The sequence below is a fragment of the Leuciscus leuciscus genome, assembly GCF_965113295.1.
Source record: "Leuciscus leuciscus genome assembly, chromosome: 5".
NCBI lineage: Eukaryota > Metazoa > Chordata > Actinopteri > Cypriniformes > Leuciscidae > Leuciscus > Leuciscus leuciscus.
In genome coordinates this window covers 31,158,404-31,178,946 of record NC_138729.1, presented here as the reverse complement: position 1 = coordinate 31,178,946, position 20,543 = coordinate 31,158,404, and the positions used below count along the sequence as shown (strand labels likewise).

Here is a 20,543-nt window from a genome sequence, read left to right as displayed (position 1 = left end):
TGTGCAAACTTAAACTTGGTGCTCACATGCCGGGGTGAATAAGGAGTCACCTTGAAAGGGTCTGTATTTTGAGATGTATTAGGCCCCACCAGGCTGGTCCAGAGCACAACGGCCTGTCAAAATTCAATGCAAATGATCACAATAATACTCTCAACACTGTGATTAGGGAGACCTGTCAGGCAGCAAACAGGAAACCCAGCAGCTCAAGGGCATGAAGACTCTGCCCAGCAGAGACCACCTGCTCAGTTGACACCAGCACTACAGACACGATCCAATTCGAGCCCGGATATATACATGCTGTCCAGACAGGAGATATCTCACCTCTCTCTTTTACACTCTCTCTTAGGTGTATTTTCTCCAGCTTCTGCCCTTGAGTTCAAACTCAGAATGCTCTTTCTATTTCTGTTTATCCTGCTGCTCACTTGTTTCTTACCAGACTCTGAGGAGTTTTCCAATTCAGTTTGTGTGTAAGTTCTTGACATTTGTCTAACTCAATGATAGTAATCGACTGGAAGGTATTTCATTTTCTGGATGTGTGTGTGTGATTGTGAGGACTGGGTAATACAGTAATAACATTTTTTCTGATTAATAATGATAATGATTGTTAAAATCATTTTTACTCAAACACTGCATAAAAAATTACTTGAGATGTGAATGAGTTTGCTGTCTGTTTTGAATGTGATGGAATAAAAAGACTGCATCACAAAAGAATGACAAGAAACATCTTTCTATTGAGTGTACTAGCAGACTGCATGCAAAAACAACATTCAGTGTGACCAATGTGGTCCGATTCACAAACAAATTATACTTATAGGTGGGTTCTTCTCAGTGAATGAACAACATAGTGTGTGACCAGTATAGGCCTTTTCAGAATGTTTGTAAACAATAGGCGCCGAGTAACTTCCGGGTGGCAGAACGCGAGCGGCTTCCACTGACTAACTGAAGAGATCCAGCCGGCGACTGCAACAGTTACATATTTAAAAACATTGTTGTTGATCAAAGTTGAAACGATGATGAAAACGTGTTGTGTTTGGGGTTGCGCTGCCAGATATACAGCAAAAGGTGTAGGGTTTTATCGATTTCCTGTGGGTGAGGAGGTTAGCGACTGGCCGTGAGACTCACGCAATTGTATGAGGCGCCACGTAGGATTTAAATCAAACTTCGCTTATCAATATAACACACGTGCATATACACCTATAAATTACCCGCATATACATGTAGGCTATACTATTGGATGTTCAAAATACATATGAAATACACGTGCACACTAATATGAAATTCATATGTTAGTAATGAATGCATACACTTGTGAATATTGCATATAAACTTGACGCACGCATACACCTATATACTCGCATACATAGCCTACACACCTAAAGCATGCATCCACGTTTTAATTTGTATGCGTGAGTGTTTTATGGATGTGTATGCGCATCGAGTTTATATGTATGTGCCTGCGTGCTGCGAGTGTATGTATGTGCGAGACGAGAGTTTATAGGTGTATATGCATGGAAGTTTATAAGTATTTATAGGTGTATGCGTGCGTCAAGTTTATATGTAGCCTATATGCAAGTTATTCACAAGCATTCATCACTAACATAATATGAATTGGTATGGATTTCATATTAGTGTGCACGAGTATTTCATATATGTATTTTGAACATCCAATAAATGTATATGCGAGTAATTTATAATTGTATTGTGTTATGTAGGCTATGTATTGATAAGCGAAGTTTGATTTAAATCCTACGTGGCGCCTCATACAATTGTCACTTTTCACACGCTCTCACTACATCCATTTTCTCACGCAACTTACCTAAATGTATATTCCTCATACATAATATCGACCAATCAGTGTTTTTCAACCGCGCAAAGGTCGATATAACAGCTGGAGAACAATTGTCACGTAACATTTACCTCAGGAAAGCCATTCAATGACCATGATAGGATATATAGCACGTTATTTTGGCTAGAAAAAAGAGCTATAGAGAGTATTTTGCTAATTATGTGTAGGCCTACTATATTACATATTTATTATGTTTTTTACTTATATCATTAAACACAGTTGTTATTATGATAAAAAAATGCATTATATTTAATTAAATTTTAATTTTTTTATTACATTTTTACTGTCGACGGTGGGCCTCCTTTCCAAGCAATTTACTAGCGTTGTCATAGGAACGCTTCGGCTTTTGCCACCCGGAAGAACGTCTATTACTGTTGTGACGTCATGGTGAATTGTCGTATAGTCTAGATCAAACAAATATGAGTTTTATGAGCAGTTCGTTTTAGTCAAATCAAAAAGACACATTGTGACAAGTATAATCTGATTCATGAAATCACTCAAATGAGTTGGTTCAAATCGATGAGTTTTTCAAATGTAATCAATTCTGAATCAAATCAAGAGCTTGTGAATCAGAATCAAATTGTATTAACAAATCCGTATTGATACCCAGTCTTAGTGGTTGTTTATGTGACGATTTGCAGAGGAAGAGAGATATATGCTGTGCTTGCAGCTGATAAGTGACTAAAGAGTGTATTAAGTGCCATGATTATTCTGTCTATGCCATCAAGCACTGAAATGGACCAATTATCTGAATGAATAAGCAATTATTACTGTTGACAGAGATTTAATCTTGCTAACTGATTTGCATACTGGGTCCAGTTAGTTGAATATTAAGCATGTGATTTAAACAAGGCATTCTAATTGCACAGTATTGAAGATACTGACCCAGGGTCTGTAGCTTTATGTATTTAATGTGTAAATATGTATGTGTACCTGCAGTGCCGGTGTAATCAGCAACGGTGAGGGCGTAACCATCATCCTCAGGATCAACAGAAAACAGGCCGACTCCAAAAACACCATACTGCGCAAAAGCTGTGCTGTTCTCAAAGTCTTCAAGATCTATGCGCAATTCGTAGTTTCCTTGGCTAGAGAGAGCATGGATCTGTTTCAAACCTGAAGAAAGAGAGAAAGACCAATTCATTTTATGATTATTTTTACTCATAGAAAGTGTCATTGGATTATGAAGGTAACACGAATTAGGGCGAATCAAGTAAAATTAATTAATTGCACAGATTTCTGTAATTATATAAAATGTATTTACACATCGAATCCCCAACTAAATGTAGAATAAGTAGTATATTTTAGTAGTAATAATTGTACATAATTGTATATTTTGTAGTAGCCTACATTCAAAATAATATTTGTCAAGTATCATTATTATCAAGGACTGGCAGGGATATATCGCCAATACCAGTACCATTCTTAAATTGATTTATTTTCTTTACGTATTTGAAGATAAAATTACACAATGATTCAACAATATATTTTAATACTTTTTACATTTAGTAGCAAACTGCAAATTATCCGACTACTGTTTTGTTTATCCTTTACAACAATTAAAGAATCAATCTAATAATTTAAATAAACTTACAAGAATTATTGCATACCCCTTATAATAAAATTCTCATTTAGCTTCGCCTTTATTTATGAGAAATAACTCCAGATGATGTTTCTGTCTTTTTACTGCGTATCTTTAGTATATCCTGACAGTATTTTTTTTTTACTCAAAAACATGGTTTGCGCTGGCACAAACTGTTAGTAAATCTGGCCCTTAGTATTTTATGGATTTTCAATCCTCTCTATTAGTAGGCTATCACAGGTATTGATACATCTATCATCACTTACACCTGCATGGCTTAATTTTGATCAATCAAGTACAACCAAACACAGACTGCAATGCTCAAACAGCATGGGCATATAACAGCACAGGAAGTGTGGAAAAAAAAAATATTATAGTCTCAGACAGCAGAAAAACAAAGGCTGCATAAATTATGTTAATTATATTTAACGTTACACAGCCGATATTAATCACAAAAATTAACATTTCTTTCCCCCATCCCTAGTATAAATGTGTAGTTCGTTCTCACTCTCTGTGGCTTGCATATAAAACAATGTAATAAAACACTGAAATGCTCAAACATCTATTATTATGCAGAGCAAATGCATACTTTAAACATTTTTAAATTCATACATGACTACTATGCATTATAACTGCATGTAAAACAACCAGGTCTTAGGGGAGATTCACTCTTTTTATATATATATATATATTTTTTTTTTTGCATCACATTTCCAGCACTAGACCAACAAGCACCTGATAGGAAAAGTCTTGCAGCACCGTCCTCACGTATAAAAACTGAGCTGAATTATCTAAATTAATTTGACATGTATGGCACAGTGACTACAAATATATGACTATATACACACAAGGAAAGGGACAAAATTGATAAGAAAAGCAGAATGAAGGAAAAATGAAGGAAACAGTAGCTTCGAGGCTGGCTTCTATGAGTGCATACAGAACCTTTTTTGCCTTTTGCTAAATAAATAAATAAAATGATTTATTTTTAAAAAGAGGAAAATAAACCTGCTACTTTCACATGCAATTTACATCAATTTAATTCAGGCTTAATTAAAACCCTTGAGATTCTCCCTCGTTTGGAATAATTAAACATTGGGAGAATTTTATGCCCCTCTTGCTTTTCTACCAAAAAAGGGGCCAACAGGCGAGTCTGTGCGCATACAACTCAGGTGTGCTTGAACTTTCAATTAAACATTATTGTGAAGACATTTCAAACGTAAGATCTAAGCTGCATTTTGTTTTGAATTATCATACTGATTGCTCAATTTACTAGCGAGAGTGAATGTGAGTCAGAGTGTGCTGTTGGATGGCTTTATCGGGTAAATGTTTCTTCTTATGAACTAAAGCATACGAACTTAAGCAGAAATTTTTATATTTTCATATTCTGAATATGGCTGGGACGACACATCGATGTAATCAATTACGCTGATTGCGTAAATTAGTCGTTTTGCGTGGAATGCATTGATTCATTACGCTGTTTATGGTCATCCCATATGCTGGTCGGCTCCGACTCTCTGGTATGCTGAAAATCAGCCGTTATTACAAAAACATCGAGCCAGTCTAAAGTGGGGAATTAAAAAAAAAAGAGACAAAATAAAATGGCTCTGCACGCTCTGTAAAACTGAGATGGCCTACCACACCACAGCAGCACAACTGAAAAGAAAGAAAACATCCTGGGGCTCTCCAACCTCAAAACGATGATATTCGATTAATTGATTGATTAAACTGTTGAAAAAATAATTGGTAGTTCCAGCATGATGTCCTTTATGCATTTTTACCATACAAAATCATTAGACACTGTAAAAATAAATAAAAATATGATCAAACAAATTCATCAAAATAAGTTAAGCAATTTTCCACTTTTGTATTAAGTTATTCAAGATTCAACTCATTTTTTAAAGTCAGTTTAATGTAATTTAAATGACTTAAACATCCAAGTTGATTGTACTTAAAAATTGAAGGCAGCAACTTTTTAGTTTTTTTACAGTGGATGAAAAGCATAATAGTGGTCATTACAATCTCTAAGAAAGCATATTTTCCTGCATGAATACTTCACAATAGCAGACTAAAGACATAATGTCTAGACTTTTCAGAAATACAGTAAATTTAAATGTATGCTGTAATGGCGTGGTTCAAATCAAATGAAGTAGAATGTCAAATTCCAAGAATTAGTCTTTTAATATTAAACCAAAATACTTAGGAGATCATACAAACAGGTAGAAGTACTGAAAACCACATGGAAGCTGTGTCCCAATTCAGGGGCTGCATCCTCCGAAGGCCGTATTTGAAGTAGAGCTTAGATTCTCTGCCCGAGCTGAAATTGACCCCGACCCGCGGGCCGGTTCGGGACGATATTTCCCACCACTATCCTCGGGCCGGGCCCTTGATCAAGCATTTGTGTTTTTTAATCATTACTTTATTAGCCTAATTGGGTGGACAAAGAAACACGTCATGTGTCATGCGCAGCGTCTCCTCCACTCGCACGCATCACACCGGGCCTGCTGTGCTGTTTTGTGTAGCTCAAGTGCAACATGGAGCTTGAAGATGTAGAGAAAAAAATTAAAACAGGAGAATTAACTTTGAACAAGTTTGGAGGAAAGTTGGAGGTATGGAACCATTTTAAACAAGTCGTGGCCAGTGACAACATATGTGTTGGCTTTGTCGAGGGTTCACGTTTTTTTTAACGTTTCTTCATTCGGATCCATTTGCAATCCATTCCATTCTGAATAAACAAACAACGCAGTTTACATGCTTCGTCCTTGTTGCATTATTTATTAAGATAATTGTAAACAGATTTCTGTAGTTCAAACAACTCGGAATTGTAGTTGAGAACATCAGTTATAACGACCCACATATAATTTTTTTTTTTATTCGGGCTCATAATTACAGTTAATGTGTCAGGACTGGCCGGGCTCGGACACAACGTGCACAGGCTCGGGTAGGTTCGGGCTTGATTTTTTTGCACCGATCTAAGCTCTAATTTGAAAGCCGATTGCGTCACACCGGCGCGTTGAAGGCTGTCCCAATTCAAACTATCCTTCTAATGCGGCCTACCGTCAGTGTTGCCAAGTCCGAGGTTTTCCCGCAGAAATGGGATACTCTGAAGGTGCTGGACATTTTTTTACCCGCGGGTTGATTTCCATCCCCGTAAGTACGATTTCGAAGCTCCAAAACACCCAAAACACCCCTCAGACGCACAAATCCAGTGGAGAATTCGGCTGCCCGATGGAGAAGAGCCGATGGGCTTTTTGGGTTATTTTTGTTGCACAGACCTGGCAACACTGCCTACTGTCCTTCTTTCCCCCGGGCGTGAAGGATAGAACGAGGAACGTCTCGGTTATGTATGTAAACCTCATTCCCTGAAGGAGGGAACGGAGACGTATTCGATGTGTCCACTCATTGGGATCACGCTAAGAGAGCATGTCATCTTTGAGTATTGTTAAAATTTCATCACACGCTCCGCCATGCAGCGTGGGTATAAATATGGAAGTGGATGCACGCACCAGTTGTTTATCGCTGAGGAGCAGGGGTGTTCTGGGGTGGCTGGCCCGGAGAAATAAAAGGTCTGATCATGGGCTGAGGGTTTGGCAGGCCAGGGTGATTGTCACACGGAGCGTGCCGCTCAGCCCTGGGCCACCTCGGGACTCGGCCATGAAGCCAGTGCTGAAGCGGTCTTCATATGAAGCCGTTCTATTGCAGCTGCGTCTGTCATATGCCCCAGGAGCCTCTGAAAAGTTTAGAGTGGGACCCTTTCTCACTTAACAGCACCGACCAAACACGCTCTTCTCAGGAGACGTGTTGGACCGAATCCATCTCCATACCGGAAAAAGAGATCCTCAGTCCGTAGATAAGTTTACTCTTTTCCCAGTTGACCTGAAGACCCAACCTGCTATGTAGCACTCGAAGGGTGGGACATTGTACTGAGACTTCGACCCCTCTTTTTTTTTGAACGCAAGAACACAGGCATGGCCTGCATTGTGGAAGTGTAGAGATCTGAAGTACGCATCCTTCAGGACGAACGCTGCAGACCAGTCTCCGGGACGGAGCATTCGAAAATGCATTTCTGCGTTTGCAACTTGAACGGAAGCTTGTAAAGGGCCCAACTCAAGAGATGCAGGTCCAAGATTGGCCGTAACTCATCACCTTTCTTGGGTACAATGAAGTATGGGCTGTAGAAGCCGGTCTTCATATCGGCTGGAGGGACCGGCTCAATCGCATCCTTCGTCAGCAGGACTGCAATGACTGCGAACATGACAGACGCACATTCGCTGAGCACTGAAGTGTAACGAATAGCGCTGAACATGGGCGGACGCCGGCCAAACGCTGGTACGGAGGAGCCAGCTGGATTGGTTGGGAGCTCTTTCTAGGCTTCTACGAACTGGCCCAGGGGGACCACAGACGTACCCGGGGTGAGGTAGCGAGGTAGAGGACAAGGACCCAGCTCGGAAAGCCCAAAGGTGGCCCGAAGCGGGGTCTGAGTGTATGGTGCAACACTTACCTGTCTCTACATGACGGCAGAGAGTGCGCGAGACGGCGTGACCGGGTCCTCTAAACGCACCCAGCTGTTGGCTAGCGATACAAGAGGTGGCTGAGAGGTGAAAGGCTTTACAGGGTCGCACACCGCCAGTCTGACCCTCTCGGGACCCAGGAACAGAGGAAATTGCTCTTTTGAAAATGTAGGTACCTTTCGTGCCCCGGAGGGCGAGGTCATTTGCAGTGTGGAGCTCACCCATGAGCTCACGGTCTGGGCTACCCTCATACCCAACGTTAACTTACAGGCCTTAGAGGGGAGACGAGGATCCCCCTTCCATGAGGTAGCAGTCGCCGGACACAGTTGCATCGCGACAGACCGATCCACCGGAGGGATAGCCTCATATCCCTTCACCGCTCCTCCGTCAAGGGTAGTGTGGGGGGAAGAACTACTTAGGCGGTTTCTGGCAGAGAAACCCAACTCACGCAGCACTCCAGCCTTCTTCTGGGGACTTGGCCCAGAAGAAACACTAGAGCGGGGCATGGGAATGGGGACTCAACCGGCCGTCAACAAACACTTTTAGAAATAAAATGCTGTTAAAACAGCTGTTGCGAGCTTCAGTAGCTTGCGATCACCGCTGCAACTTGCTGTAGAAACACCATCATTGGGAGAGTCTTCCAGAAGAACACCGACACACTCGCTCATTGTAACACAACAACACTATTCACAGACATCAACACCGATCGGCTCCGAAGCGAAAGACAACTGGTGCGTGCATCCACTTCCGTATTTATCCACGCGTAGGGGGACGGAGCGTGTGATGCAATTCACGCACGCCAATGTGCATTGGCTCGTTTTAACAATACTCAAAGATGACAGGCTCCCTAAGCGTGATCCCAATCAGTCGACACGTCGACTACATTGAACATGAGCGACTGAACGGGAACCAGCACCAGCCAAGAGAAAACAAGACAGAGAGGATGAGCTGATTGAGATATTTAGAGAGAACATTAAGTTTCAGAGAGACAGAGTAGGGAGAGAATGGACAGTGTTTTCTCTTCTTGACAGATTGGTAGAGAAATAAACATGTGGTTATGTTAATTAAAATTTGTTAATTAAACAATCATGTAGGCTACATTATTTTTATGCAAGTTATAATTTGTTAATGAAACAAAAAATTATTTCTGTGCACTGTTTATTTTTGTAATGCAAGTTATAACTTGTAAATGTAATAAATGAATTATTCTGTACATTTTTTTTGTCATGTCAATTAATTTGTACATTTGATACAAAATAAATTGTTCAATAAATTTTTACTTATAATAGCCTACTTTTGACAACTATTTACAAGATAAGTTACGTTTAAGATAAGAAAAACAAAATTAAAGTTTAAATTAAAAGCACAGCCTACATAAAACAGATTGGAGGAAAATATTTTTTCTGTAGACTTTTATTGAGCTGAGCAGGAGATGGGCTGCACAATAGAGACGCTGGTAAAGCCTCTGCCGGTGGGACATCATCTGGGATCAGTGCATATTTCCACTGTCTACCAACAGGTTTGCAGGGCTGACTCAAGCGTGGGCTGCCTCAAGCGTGGGCTGCCTCAAGCATGGGCTGCCAGTCACTGAGATGTTTTCAGAAAGAGGGAAGAATAAAATAAATTAACTCACATACTAAAAAATCAAACGATAAAATATTTTAGCATGCAAAACTGTCCTATGAGCTAAACTCTGCAGGACAGCGGCCCTCCAGGACAGACGTTGCCTTTCCCTGAACTAGAAGACATATTTTTAGTGTTTCTATTATATACTGTTTATATATTTTTTAAACAATATCTAATATCATAATCTAATATCCATGTGTAAAAAGTCAGTTTTTCATAAAAAGGACAATATTTGCCACTGGGATGAAGTGGAGTTGAAAAACAATCTAAAGTACTTCAAATGTATACTTTAATCCAGAGTAAATGTATGTTGTTACATTCCACCACTGGTTATTTGAAAAGTGAAACTAACAAAATGTATTGTCACATTAACAAATTGTTGCTAGCTGTGTCCTGGGAGTTGTTCAATGGTTTGGTTTTGTCGTCTAGCAACTGGTGACAACCGTTGTGACGAGCGGCACTAACATTTGTACTGGACTTAAAACTTATATATATATATAGTGTGAACACTTGTTATAACTGTCTAAAAACAAAACAGGGTTGATGTACATAATAAAGTCTAAAGAGTATAAACTAGCCTATGTAAAAATCACATTACGTTACTGGTAACATAAGTCAACATTTGAACCTTTATTGTATTATTATTATTATTATTATTTTATTTTTTTATCATTAGATTACTCGATTCAATTGAAATCCAATACTTACATTTAAAAGTCTAATCTGGCAATTTCGCCTTCGGCGCGCAATGAATTCTGGGGTAGGCAAGGCTGCGAAGAATCCTTCTGATGTATCGTGCATTCATGGGAAAAGAAGGATGCATTTGCAGGCTGCATTTTGAAGGAGCCTTCGTAGGACCTTCGAATTGGGACAGCCTTCGTCGCGCCACGATGACGCAGTCGACTATACTTTCCCCTTTAAACGAGTCTCAGTGCATCCTTCGAAGGTTGCGTCGGCCGCGCACTTCAAAGGCTGCAGCCCCTGAATTGGGACACAGTTATAGTCTCAACAAGAACAGACAAGAGACTGAACTAAACAGGAGGGATAAAACAGGACTAAACGAGTAAGTTAACAATGGGCAGGTGGACACAATATGTTACTATAGTAACAGATAGGCACACACTAGGAAACTAGGTCAACTGGTTCACACGGGACGATTTAAAAATTGTCGGCCGATTTTCCAAACCTGAGAGACCCCACACACTGGGATAAAAAATCACGGGTCTAACAGTTTTGGTCGTACAGTGTGTGGTGCGCAGCCACACGGCAAAATCAACACATCACACACAAACCGATTTGACTCCCGAGCATTCCCAGATCAGACGGGAAATCGCGCAAAATACCTCGAGATCAAACGTGACTTCAGAGTAAACAATCATGGCGGACGAAGAGGATGCAGTGGCAATAGTTTGTAGTTTGTTTTTAACCGGAAAAAAAACGTTATCAAAAGAAAAGGCGATGATCTCTGACGTCCACCGGACTTTCTGATGCGCCATATCGCCGGCTGTTTTGATTATATATCACCTCGCTTTCTGATTGGCTACACTCCACAGTCCACAGGCTGCGTGCTCGGGGGACACCACACACGAGAAGAAATCGGGCCAAATAAATACAACATGTTGGATATCCCCGATTTGAGATCGGAGCGGTCCCGACGTCCTTCCGAGCAGACGAGAGCAGCCTTAACACACCACACACGGCAGGAATATCTGATCAGATTATTTTACGATAATCGGAGCATCCTTAAGATTGTCGGAAGGGGTGAATCGGGGCTAAAATCGGCCTAATTATCCTGCCGTGTGAACCAGGCTTAAGGAAGACAGAAAATGAACTCAAGAACACAAAACTAAGCCAAAACAGAACATAGCCATAACATATATGCATTTAGTAAATCCTTTTATACAAGATTATACAACTTACATGGCAATTGAAGCATATATTTTTATAATATATAATGCATATTAAAATATAATATATCATAATAAATTAGACTAACCCTAACCAAACTCTTAAAATACATGTTTGTGCCTTTTTAGAAGCAAAAAAAAAAAAAATAATCCAACTGATGGCACCCCGAAATGTCCCAAAAAGGAGATTTCTTCATATTTATCTGCTCTCTGGGGACACTTTAGTCTTCAAGCTACAGCTAAGCATACACACACACACAAAGAGAAAGTAAGCATGATAGATCATATACAAGCTCTCTCTTGTACAGCACACTTCCTGTCCCTTCTGCCAGATGCCCTGCTATTGTGATATGGGCAGTCAACACCCGTGAATCCTGGGCACTTCCTATCTGCCAGTAAACATACTGTAAATAGACACTGATATATTGAGGCAGAAAGAGGATTGTATGTTAAGCACAAATTTAAGAGAGCAGCATAGTAAAAAGCCTACGGGCACCGGCACTCACACAGCACACCTGTGATAAATACCACTCTAAAAATGACATATTCCAGCAATTATGCTGGAAAAAATTGGGTCAGAGAAATCCATAACGTTTCAAAGCTCCTCTGGGTTACTTTACACACAAAAACACTCTCAACAAATACAGATATCATACTAAAACAGAAATAAAAACATCTCTTCTAGATGTTCATAATAAACACGTTAAATTGTTACACATTTAAATAATGGTGCAACATTCTAAACAGCTAAACAGACAAAGACATGTCTTCATTTTGATTAATGTGTTAATGTCTTCAATTTGCACCTAATTTGAGTGATACAATTGTCTGACTCATTAACAATTCATACACAGACAGTGCACATCCGTATTTCTCTTTTTGCCATGGTAAAAGGTTCAAATATTAATGATTTATTTGCTTAGATTTGAAAAGTATGTTGCGAGAGAAATGTTTCGAGAGGTTATAAATATCACCCCAAGCCATTTTTCCGCATTCACATGGTTTTACTCCAGGAAACAGAAACAGCACTTGAATCATTACACTTTATCTTTTTCTCTTTCTGTCCTCTTTCAGTGACATTTCTGCGAGTTAAAATATTCATAATGCTTTTTCTCTCCGTGTGACTCAGTGCAAAAGAAAAGGAAAGAAAGAAGAGGGGAAGAGAAAAAGAGAACTCACAGGAAGAAACGTGAAGTGTGTGTTTGGTGGAGAAGAATGAACAGGAGGCATGAATAGTGTGATGGAGAGATGGAGGGCAGCGGAGAGGGCAGAAAGTGGAGGGGTGTCTTTGAACACCTGTCTATTTTCTCTCTCCCATTAAGACAAGAGAAGAACGGAAAGGATCTCTCACTGACTTCAAAGGGAGAAGCTCAGGGGGGATATGGGGGTGGGGGGGGGGGGGGGGGGGGGGGGGGTGGTGGTAAACGCATTTGTGTGAGCTCACACACATGTACACACTATACACGCACTGAAGGTACACAAGTCGGGCTAATACGATTCAAAAGTCTATAGTTAAGAATCCACTTGCACACTGCCAAGGTGACCACTAAGAACTTTGAAAGTGCAGGATAAATGTGTTTTTTTTTGGGACTCTTCTGCTCTTAACCTGATTTTCATAATTAATGCAATGTTCTAAAACAAATAATAAAGCGGCGTGCCAAAAACGTACCAAAAATATTCACCATTCACTGAAAATGTATTTGGTGCGAGAAGACTTTTTTTTTTTTACTTAACATCGTACAAACATAGCAAAACAAAAAACATCATGGTATTCGTTTGTATGAGTCTCATGAACTACATTGTGCAATTCATAATGCTGTTGTGTGTTATTGTGATGAACATGATTGATAATTAATGAGTTGATTAAATTACTGTCAAAATGTTCTCAAATTCAGCATAACAAATGAAAGATCTACAGTACTTCCAGAAGAGAATACCAGGGCAAAAATCTGCATGTTTTTGGATAAATCAAAACATGCTGATTATATTACACGATACATGATGTTTTAATATGTAAGACGATTAATAATTAATCATTCTTGAGTTGTTTTGTTGTTGTTGCAATAAGTAGTTTTGGTGCTTGCTAAAAAGACAATCTCAATGAATGAATGAATGAATGAATGAATTAATTAATTAATGAATTAATGAATTAATGACTATACAATACCATTGCCATGTGGAGCATGTAAACTTTTTTTAGATTAAAGCCATAGACAGAATATGGATTGGAAAATAAATTATGTGCAAGTAAAGATGGCCATTGAAAGTTAATGATTGTGTATTGTTAACAATGAAACCTAAACATGTTGTTTTACTTCTGTAATTTAGTTATGGTGTTGTTAGCCTCAATCAATAGTGTAGTTTTTACTGTATCATTCGGAGCAAAACTAAACAAAGACATTGAAATGGATGCCCTGAGGTACATGAGTGAGCTCTGGATCAGTGTGGATGAGGTTTCATCACCTATTTTCACTGTGTTCTAGAATCCAGTTACAGAAGGAAAACCTAAGTTTGAAGAGCAGCTCAGAGAAAGTGACACCTATGGGGGAAAAACAGCTATATAGTCTCTAACTCACTACCTGACACATAGTATGTGTCAAACGTGTGTAGATGTTCAAAAGCAGTGAGCAGAGCCAGAGAAACGACTCACCAACAAAACTAAGTGTATCTAGGCAGAGTCAGAGACAGCAAGTCTGATTTGAGACGTAATCTGTCTTTCCAAACATTCCCAATGTAACTGTAGTAGTCATTATACAAAACAACCGAGGAAATATTTAAAAAAAATTCTGACTAGAAATGAAAATCCCCTCAACCAAATAAGAAGTACTCTTACATGACATGTTTCTTTTTCTTGAAAACATGGTTTCAAGAGGTTGCCATAAACGTCAAAAAGAGAACATAATGAACATTTATAAGAACATAAATGTTATGAAACCGCAGCCTAACAGCAACTATGATGAAAACTCGGCATGTTTGCACAGAGTCATTCAAAAAATTATATATGGTTTCTTCAGTGTTCTTCATTAAAACTGCATTTTGAAAGAGTTTTAAATACATCCCTGCTGAAAAAACAAAAAACAAAAACAATGCCTTAAAGGGATAGTTCATCACCAAATAACAATGATTACATAATTTACTCACTCTTATGTCATTTCAAACCTGTTTGACTTGCTTTATTCTTTGGACATTACTCAAAATATCTTCTTTTGTGTTCCACAGATAATATAAAGCCTTAAAGATTTGGAACAACATGGGTTGAGGGTGGGTAAATAAAGCTGGTTTAAGATAGTCCCCTGGTGTGGAAAAGCTGGCCTTTAGTTAGTCTGAGAAGTTCCCAAAACAGCTCTAAAACCAGCCAAAAGAACAAGGCCAGCAAACCAGCTTAGGCTGGTTTCAGATGTGTGTTTTTTTTTTTTTTAGCATTGCTGTTGTTTAAATAAAATTCAGACTAATTTAATAACTCATTCAGCTACAGATCCATTGTTGTACTCTAAGCTCCACTTAACATATTTTAACATATTTAAATATTTTCTGTAGACTTGTGCTGATTTTCTCCCACAAAAAGTGCTGAAAACATTAAAAAAAATTGCAGATTTCCACGAGAGTGATCGAAGAGCAAAACAAGATAATTAACAGAGATGATTATTACACTAATGGAGTCTATTAAGGAGAGAGAGAGAGAGAGAGAGAGAGAGAGAGAGAGAGAGAGAGAGAGAGAGAGAGAGAGAGAGAGAGAGAGAGAGAGAGAGAGAGAGAGAGAGAGAGAGAGAGAGAGAGAGAGAGAGATGATGTACAGGGAATTTAAAGGACATAAACACACACACACATAGGTCATAAATTGTGGCACAATGAGAAGGGGTTGGGGATTTGAGGGGAAAAAAGCATTTCAAATGGACAGAAATGACATGCAAGTAAATACAAATGCAATGTCATCTGTTCATAGAGCTTAGGCCGACTGGATTATGATGAATATTTTCATAACTCTAAGGTCTCAACGAGGTACTTACAAACACACACTTACACAACATATCTATGTTTGAGATCATTTTCACCTCTATGACACTGGACTGATATTAATGCACTCACTCAATTAAGACTCAACATCCTCCCTTCGTTCTCCACTTACATTTTATGCGTATCATATTTCATAGCAATATTAAACTCAAATGAAACCCATAGTCAGCCTGAGTTAGTGCATTATGGGAAGTGCACAGGTTGTCCTGCTCGAGATTGTGTGTGTCTGTGTGAGAAAGAATTATAGAGGGGCACTCATGACTCGCACAGAAAATGGATGCTCTTTGTTAGGGAGCCATAATTCATAGTGCTATAATTGATCAGGGAGTGTGAGGATTTACAACCAGAAGTAAAGAAATAAAACAGAGAATGCTGATAGTGACAGAAAGAGAACAGCGTGAAATAGAAAAAAAGAAAGTGAATGTGTCTAAATAGCACATGATAATGATCTCTCATCTCCTCTGTCATATCTTCTTTGTGAAGTGTGAATGAGCTCTCCAGTGACGATAGAGTCAGTTTAACTCTGTTTTTTCTCTGATTAAACCCAATTTGGAGTGAATAAGACAATGTCCCTGGATAATGTTATCAATGACATTGCTCACCTTAAATGTGCTCTGTTTCTCTGTTCATCACTACTGTTAAAAAATTTGGGGTCAATATGTTTTTTATTAAATAAATGAATATTTTTATTCAGCAAGAACACATTAAATTGATCAAAAAAAAATAATGAAGACATTTATTTACTGAATGAATGAAAACATTTTATTCATGAAATAATCCTAAACAATAGATCACGGTTTCCACAAACATATTAAGCTGCAAAACCAGTGCAATTGAGGTACTGCAAAGAAATAAGCAGCAATACATATTTAACTCCAATCCTAAAAGAATGCATGGTGCTGCAGCAAAAAAAGAAAAAAGAAAAAAAAAGTCAGCTTTCTAAAAAATTGGTAGACCTGTACTTTTGAGCATACAAGCAGTTTTCTATGGAAGCTTGTTTTCCGCCACAGAATAAAACATTAAAAAGGCAATTGCGACTTTTTATGGCATAATATTAATCCGCAATTGCAAGTTATAAAGTCAGAATTGATTGATATAAAGTCGCAATTGCGAGTTATAAAGTCAGAATTGCAAGAGAAAAAGTCAGAATTGCGTGATATAAAGTCACAATCGCACATCAGTCTTTTTTTCCTGAATATTGGACTTTATGACTCGCAATTGCGAGTTTATATCTCACAATTCTGAGAAAAGAAGTCAGAATTGCAAGTTATAAAGTCAGATGTAAACTCACAATTGTGTTATTAAAAAGTATTATCTTTTAAAATGTGGTTTGTTCTGCGGCAGAAACAAGCTTCCATAGTTTTTTCAAAATTGCAGCCCCAGACTAGCCTGGCAAGCCAGACCTACATCAAGATGTTAGGTCTGGAAACTCACCATAGACACACTCAATCCGAGGGGCGGGATAAACGGCAGTCTTTCAAATTCCCTCTGCACGCAATAGGACAGCGCTTCAACCAACCAGAGCGTTTTCCCAACAGCGGAGCTTAGTTGATAGATTCAACTTTTGCCATATCTGGCCGGCAAAACGACGAACACATCTTCCTTTTTTTAAGAATGACTTAAGTGCCGTTCTTTGCTCTTTTCTCAAAGAAAAACTTAACTCCAAGTCCTCCAGAGTCGCGGCCAAAGCCGATTCGAAAGACCGTTGTTCTCCATCATCAGCCGTCATTCTTTGTTTTCAAGTGGCAGCCGTCGCAACTCTGTCGTCATATGTTAAGCCCGCCCCCGCCTACTCTATACACGACGTGATTGGCCTGACCCAATTTAGGTTTTTGCAGCTAGAAGGTCTATTGAGAGTTGCTAGACCCACCTGGCTGCAAAATACATTTTGATGCCGCTAGGGTGCGTCTAGATTTCTAGGCTAGCCCCAGACTGCAATGGCAAGGGAAGCTGTATTTTTTCAAAACTTAACCACTGTATATCATAAAACTAGCCCTGTTTTACCCAACAAGTGCAGCCTCTACCATCACCATTACTCCCATGAGCCTTCAGTGGAAGTGTTTGATGACACAGAGGGTCAAAGGTAAGGAAGAAAATTTGAGTCATGAGGGAATTTGACTGGTTAAAAGGAACGTGATGTAAGCTTTATCTAAATATCAAGGGTAAACAATGTCCATGTGTGTGAGAAACAGACAGAGAAGCTGTACGTGGACACTATAGACACTATAATATGACCTGCTTCTTTTGTCCCTCTCTCAGCTTTTTTGGAATAAGCATAACAGGACACTATAGAAAGTGCAATGACTACCATTCTGCAACGCAGCATACAAACAGTGTGTGCAGAGAACCAGAGTCTGTAAGTTCACACTTGACTAAACCAAACTGTACATCTCTTTGATGTTAATCTACTTAACAGGGGAAAGACAATGAGAATCTATTTCCATGTAAAAGTATGCCCTGGAGTGCAAGTGCCTCACTTGGCCACACCAGTAGAGGAGGGGTGGCGTTGGCAACATTAGAAACAACTGTATCTTCATCCACGTTCCCATGGGCCTGACTGATGCCACATGTATCTGTCATCCTGCATCCGTTGCACCAATTTATGACCTATGTGTGTATGTGTGTGTGTGTTTATGTCCTTTAAATTCCCTGTACATCATCTCTCTCTCTCTCTCTCTCTCTCTCTACCTTAGTGGAAAACAACAAGCTAGTCCCAACTGCTCATCCCATTACGTGAACAGAGGAACAAAAACACTCACGCAGACCAACACACACAATCATGATTCTAGTTTAAACCTCTCTGCAGGTTAAGAGCTTGATTATAGAGCTTTGGCTGTCAAAAGCCATTTTGGCTTGCAAAAATGGTAAACATGGCAATTTGGGCTTTCTTGTTGATTTGATTCCTGCTTGTTACATGGAGTGGAAGAAAAGCAGAAGGAAATAGTTGCTGCTGTTCATCCTGTGATCATGTGGAGATAGATATTTAGCACTCTAATTCAGTGCTTTTCAGTTTCTAGGTTGGATCAACAAATAAATGGGTGTAAGGGACAATGCAGACAGACAGACGGATGGATGGATGGATGGATGGATGGATGGATGGATGGATGGATGGATGGATGGATGGATGGATGGATGGATGGATGGATGGATGGATGGATGGATGGATGGATGGATGGATGGATGGATGGATGGATGGATGGATGGATGGATGGATGGATGGATGGATGGAAGGATGGATGGATGGATGGAAGGATGGATGGATGGATGGATGGATGGATGGATGGATGGAAGGATGGATGGATGGATGGATGGATGGATGGATGGATGGATGGTCAGTTCCTGGTGCTGAATTAAACAGCAGTGTATCCAGGGGTGTGAAAACACCTAAGGGTGTAATCGCCTATTTTTCTGTGCTTGAGAGGGCGTGGTGCAGGTGTTGGCAGCTTTTTACACTAATCACAAGTTATGCTCACAGGCTTTCTCTCTTTCACATACACAAACACACAACTTACCAAGCCAGTACTCTCCAGTGATTTTGCCAAATCCTTCTCTGTAGGAGTCCCACTCTCTGAAGAAGTTCACAGACCCATCCTCCCTGCGCTGGATCACCTGACACACACAGACAAAGCATAACAGAATGATGCATAACCAATTAAAATAGAAAATGTGTGGTCAAAACCTTTTAAGTGGGTTGCAGGGTAGATATTAAGTTTTTATTTTATTTTATTTTTTTATGACTGATCTTAATGTGGCTTCACACAAAGGAAAATATTTTTGAATTAAGTAAAACTACTGTATGTGCTAAATGCAGTGCTCTTCCTCAGAGTAAATCCGTGATAATTGTGGATGATTAAATCAAACTCTCTCAGTCGAGACTGATATGACACCTGAACAAACATGATGATGGAACAGCTCAGGCATCTGATCTTATAAGGATACTATTATTTAATGAGGTATGATATCTTGATCTAGTCAAAAGTGACTCAAAAGTGTAGGACTTAATAATCTTGTTATTAATTTGCGTATAGACACATCCACAACACATACTGTACAGTGCCAAAAGTTTGAGTATCTGTAATCCCACTAGGTAAGTGGCATGTTTTCAAAACTAATAATTACTTTCATTTGATTGATGCCCTATTTTAAACCCGTTACCAACTGTCACGGATGGCTCAAAGAGGAAGACGAAGATTAATGAAAAGTAAGGCTTATAATTCATCGTTAGTCCAAAATGCATAACAGGGTGTAAAACACAAGCAACACCAGGCAACTGAGGAGTGCACTGAACGAAACTAAATACAAAGGTAAATGATGGACAAAATGATAAACACCTGTGCTGATTAAATGAATTACCATGACAACTGATAAGTGGCAGTAAAACTGAACAAAGGAACACAAGTGACTGAAAATGACAAACTAAAGTCCATGAAAATGAAACTAAGATTAAGTGTCTGTGAAACCAACCAATTTGCAGCATGCTCGGCATTAATTACTGTAATTGTTAATTAATAACTGTAAAACTCTAGAATATACTTTCTAGCTGTACATGGTAACCATTCACTGAAGATACAGAAAAATACTGTGTATGACGCATTGTATTCATAGTACAACATCTGGTCAGGTGAATATGTAAGCAGGTGGACCGTGTTTTTAAAAAAAATTGAGTAAAGAAGTGAGACGGAGGGAACAGGGTTGATCCAGTACAGGATGACAGCTGTCAGTCATCTTTAAGGTTTCGCTCTCTCCCACATCACTCCCGCCCTGTAGCTGCCCTGGAGGCTCCTGGGAGATCAACCCTGCCTGCACTGAACTGAGGCAGACATTGCTGTCAAGGTTGAAATTACACATGCATCCACACACACATACAATCATGCTTGGGTGTTATCTTGCCTTTTTTCCTACAGATTTAAGGCAGGCGAGTACTGAAGGTCAAAGAGGCATTGACCATCACTGTCTAACAATAGTGGCAGTGAAGGCAGAGAAAGTGAGAGAGAGTGAGACAGGGAGTATTAAAGGTGAAATCAGAATTGGACGACCCCAATCTCGCTGTCCCTGTCACCTAA

The 20,543-nt window shown here is 39.4% G+C and overlaps 1 protein-coding gene across 2 annotated transcripts in view; it reads right to left on the bottom strand.

The window, feature by feature from the left end:
• fibcd1b (fibrinogen C domain containing 1b) overlaps positions 1-20,543 on the bottom strand; it is a 110,928-nt gene that overhangs the window by 8,034 nt on the left and 82,351 nt on the right. For both annotated transcript variants that reach the window (XM_082169052.1, XM_082169053.1), the window contains 2 exons: positions 18,993-19,089; positions 2,780-2,959 (listed from right to left, as the gene is read on the bottom strand). In XM_082169052.1, the coding sequence (XP_082025178.1) occupies positions 2,780-2,959; positions 18,993-19,089 (277 nt within the window). The remainder of the gene's footprint in view (positions 1-2,779; positions 2,960-18,992; positions 19,090-20,543) is intronic.